Source organism: Montipora foliosa, chromosome 10, assembly GCF_036669935.1.
Source record: "Montipora foliosa isolate CH-2021 chromosome 10, ASM3666993v2, whole genome shotgun sequence".
Lineage (NCBI taxonomy): Eukaryota > Metazoa > Cnidaria > Anthozoa > Scleractinia > Acroporidae > Montipora > Montipora foliosa.
The window spans coordinates 32,757,950-32,762,949 of NC_090878.1; the positions used below are offsets into that span (position 1 = coordinate 32,757,950).

Sequence of the window (5,000 nt, forward strand, 5' to 3'; positions counted from 1 at the left end):
GCATTTACACAAGGTGGACCGTAACAGACATCACAAAACAGGCGATTTGACAGGCGATTTGCGAAGTTCGTTGTGAATTTCGTAAGTTCGCTTCGAACTTGAGAATTTCATTACGTAACTGTCAATCAAATGGCGAACTTCGAAACGAACTTGGAAATTTCGCACTGAACACTCATCACAAAAATGCGTTGTCCGTGCAAGCTGCTAAATACTGGTAAAGTATATTTTCATTTTCAAGAGTCAGTGATTCCTGTGGAATAACGCTGAATTTCTTGAAAGGATATAAGATCTTGCGTTACGCTGCGGCTGCATGCAGGCGACGGGACATTTCGGGCAAACATTGGAACGTTATTCTTTACCAGTTTGTTTTGGATTGCTGGGGTGGTACATGTAGTTTTACAACACTTCATATAATTATTCACATCATTCAGCACGCGCTGACCGAGTGATATTTCTTCATTTGTTGTCTTCGATATTCCCCCTGCGAACGAAAATATCAACAATTTTGGCAATGGTTTTTTGGGAAGTCTTATTTCCTGTCCTATTTGAGATGGTCCTTTTCATTCTAACCAGCTTTCAATAATTTTCTGCCGAACAAAACTTGGAATTGCCTTTCCTTGCACGGTGAAGGCACTCATTTCAAAACAACAACCGAGAGCAATGGTGAAATGACTTCGCCACATTCCCACGAAGTTCGGCTTGAAATTCCCAAGTTCGTTTCAAAGTTTGTCGTTTGATTGACAGTTACGTATTGAAATTCCCAAGTTCGAAGCGAACTTATGAAATTTACAACGAACTTCGCAAATCGCCTGTCAAAAGTTTTGTGAAATGCACTGTAACAAAAGTAAGGACTTCGTAAACTGTGAAACCATCCCGTCCAGCGCCGCTTTCGTGGCCCTCAAAACCCTTAATTCTTGAACTTCACTATGATCGCACGGCTGCCATTTTGTCTTTCCCGTCTAACCCTGTGGGCTCTATCAATCTCCCCTGCGTCAAATTCTAAACCCATCTCCCAAAGAAAGAATTCTAAACCTTTCTTAGGGCAGTCTTTGTTATCTCCCTCCTGAACTCCATAGATACGTACACTTTCCCTTCGAGAATACTGCTCGTTGTTGTTTTGTTTAAGTCATTCCTCACAGGAACATTGGAACCCACAAATGACCAGCTGCCAACGTCAGTGGCTTCATAGCTCAGTTGGTTAGAGCGTCGCACCGGTATCGCGAGGTCACGGGTTCAAACCCCGTTGAAGTCCTGAATTTTTCAGGCTTCTTTACGGAATTGCAAAAGTTGCGTTCATAACTGCGAGGATCATAGCTTTACTTTAGCTTGACTGGATCCTGTCCTTTATTTTACTATGTTTTACATCATCCGCTTCTAGCACCCCAAGATACTTGTAGTTTTCATTCTCATCAACATTCAGTGATCGTATCTTTTTATTCCCCGGTAGCATGATTTCTTCACTTTGGAACACTTTTCCGCGTGCCATCAATAAGATTGCACACTTTGGTATTCCGAACTCCATCGGCATATCTTCGGGACAAGAGAGTCAACTTGATTTTCATTTTTACAATATGGCTTCTTAAGATCGTCCATAAAAAGCAAATGATTAATCATCCCTTTCCCGTCGCCAAGATCATACGCACCTTTACTCTTCGTAGCACGAGTGTTAGTGTCCGGATGAGCGATATTACAAAAAGGAGGGATGAAAGGCTGTGTCTCCTTGAATATTCCTCTTCTGATATGAACTTCGCCAAGAGCTTCACCTCCAGTGGTTAAAACTGTCTTCCACTGTTTTATGTTGTTTTGGATCAAACCCAACATATTCTGCGCTATACCAAACATCCTCTAACAAAGTATCTCAGCTCTCTCCGTATTATCATTATCATTATCATTTGGTCTGCGGCACCGTTGAACATATTTCCTAAGAGCATTACCTGATATGGCAGAATTGTTAGAGCCACTTGAGCGCGCGATTAATGAGGTTCTCATACCAGCTGTCTACGTGAAGCCTACCAGTACTGGTTTACTTCTCCACTACCATAGTCACATCGACAACCGGTCAGTACAAACGAAGCTTATTAACAACTATGCTTGATCGCGCGTACCATTTGTCCTCATCTTGGGCCTATTTCTCAGGGGAGTGTGAACGCTTAAAGTCCCTGTTCTCGCTTTTGAAGTACCCCCAACACCTTATCAACTCTACCATTAATACCTTTGTCAACTCAAGAGTTACTAACCAGAATCCATCGCAGGCATCAGTGGAAATAGTGAGAAATAACGTGACTTGGGTACTCGTACCATTTAAGGACCAGGGCCCAGTTGTTTAAAAGCCGATTAACTCTAATTCCAGCTGAAAAATGAGCCAAGGGGTTTATTTCTCTACTACTAAATGCTGTTCAACGCTTATATTCGCCAAAACTTTACATTAGAAGAATTCAATCTTGAAAAACCAAAAAAGGGAGAAGGAACTTTCACCAAAAAGTTGAAAACATGAAACGAAAGTTTACGCTAATCCTGGATTAAGTTAATTGGCTTGCAAACAACCGGGCCCAGGATTCTGCTAACTTTGTTAAGACTCAGTTGAAAGGTTTAAGTCTCAAGCTCCAAACTACAGTCCAACCCATCCTTGTCAGCAGAAAAATTGGCCAAGACCTCCAAGAATGCCAGACTAAACCACAGCTGGTTAATCAACAGTGCGTTGTGTACCACTTTCGGCAATGCAACCTGCACGATACAGGTAGCTATGTTGGCTACACACGTGGCCATCTACATACACGTGTGGATGGCCACAATAGTACGTCATCTTCTGTACGCAAGCATTATGATCAAGACCACGTGGGTGCTGTCCCTGAGGACCTCCTCAGCTGCTTTAGAGTGTTGAAGGAATGCATGAACAAATCGGACTGTCTCCGGTTAACGAAATGCTTTACATCAAACAATTAAGACCATGGCTGAACGTGCAAACAGATTCACTCCGTGTTAAAGTCTTTGGCTGTGTTTTCACGATAGCCGTTCTGTCGCTTAACATTCCTGAAAATGGTTTGTTTACAGACTTCGTTCAGCGACTTAAAAATGATACGTGTTTTCACGGGTAAGATTCAATGAGGAAAGAGCACGTGCCAAAATAAGAGTAGCAAGACTGTTTACGTCAAGTTCTATATTAAAAAATGCGTTGGAGTACAATGTTTATCACCGCTGTTTGTGTTATTTTCTTATTCAAGCTACGATGGCCTAAGAACAAGTGTTTATACGACTGTTGTACTTCCGATTTGGATAACCCCAAGCGACTCCTTATTGGTCGAAAGTAATATCCAACTCGCTTAAGCTACCTGGTTTGGTGGCTTAAATTTAATGAGAATTCTATTGAAATTTGCCGACTCACTTAACTTTAAGCGAGTTGGGAAAGGAACCGTTTTTACCGAATTTTCGGTTGTCACTCGCTAAGCGACCTGAAAAAATGCTCGTGAAAACACAAGCTTTTGTCTAGTTCATCTATACTTGTGCAAATTTGGACTATTTTATATCTATTATGAACTCGCATCTTCATTTCCAACTCCTTGATAATGGCTTCATGAGGTAGCCGAATCGTCGGAAATTTAAGATATCGCTAGTTTTTACATGTTTATTATTAGTATGGCAGTATACAAACTTCTGGATGCCCAGATCTATAAATACTTAAAATAAATTTGAAATGCCCTCCTTTGATTATGATTATGATTATGATTATTATTATTATTATTATTATTATTATTATCGGTTGGTTGGTTTACCTGGTTTTTGCTTCGCTCCATACACCTCTGTCCTCATACAAGGCCACGAGCCTTTAAAGTCGTTCACCACAAAACGTAGCCACCTTGTTATTACTACATTGCTTAGAACATTTTTCTTTGCTGTATTCTTGTCATTATTTCCATCGAAAATCTAAAATGCAGGGAAAAAATACAATATTTCTGCTCTTTGATGGTAGTAATTAAATTAGTCTACCAATGAGATAGATAGATAGATAGATAGATAGATAGATAGATAGATAGATAGCTTTATTAAAAATCCATTGCAGCGAAAAGGCTGGATTACGAACTGTACAAATGTTTACTTAATACCAAATACAAACAAGATGAAAAACTAAACAAAAAGCTAAAAATACTATATATAGAGAGAGAGCAAAAAATAGGAAAAAACTATTTACGTATACTATTACATATATATTTTACGTGATGAAATTTAAGAAATAGCCGCGTTGTACATGATAAAACTATTCTTTAGTCCATTTGTTCTGCAAAAAGGTACGTTAAAAGCGCGCGTTCTCCTTAAGGCTACGGTACTAAGATTACGTGAAGGCAAAAGGCCATGTAATTTGTGGCAGCTGCATGTTGTCTTTGATCTCATTGAATAGGTGCTCCGTCAGCAATTGGCGCCGTTGGTAGAGGGTCTCAATGTTGCACTCTTTAAGAGCTTCTTGGTAGCCTAAATCTGGGAAAATTATTCTAAGTGCACAGCGCTGAATTTTCTCTAGCTCTTCAGAGAGATACTTAGGTAGACCATTGTGGAAAACTTGTCAACCATATTCAGACACGGGTGAGAGATAATAGGGAAATTAATAACGCCCCAAGAAGGTGAAGTGTCTCCACTATTTTTGCAACTTGTTGTCTGATTGATTGCAATAATTTTGCCAGTCCGGATTTGAATCCTATAGGGAAACGTTTCAACGTAGAAAAGCAGGAACCAAAGAAACAATCATTAAATATCGTATAAGCTCTGAAACATTTAAGAAGTTTGTACGCGAAGTGCAAAGCACATTGTATCAAACACGAAAGGATATTAATTATTGACATACGGTAGTATCGATTTTTGATTTTTTGGACTTATCATCGCTAACACAAGACTCCGTACCAAATACTAAAGCAAGCAAAGTATTTTGCACTGCAGATCTGATGCTCCCAAAGTTACACATGGCTCGTATTATGTAACACAATACTATTTATTGTGTTTCTTGGTGACGT

The 5,000-nt window shown here is 39.7% G+C and overlaps 1 protein-coding gene across 1 annotated transcript in view; it reads right to left on the reverse strand.

The window, feature by feature from the left end:
- The window catches only part of LOC137974398 (uncharacterized), a 263,995-nt gene that overhangs the window by 203,383 nt on the left and 55,612 nt on the right, over positions 1–5,000 (reverse strand). The window contains exon 3 of the mRNA XM_068821352.1: positions 3,771–3,921. Coding sequence (XP_068677453.1) covers positions 3,771–3,921 — 151 coding nt within the window. The remainder of the gene's footprint in view (positions 1–3,770; positions 3,922–5,000) is intronic.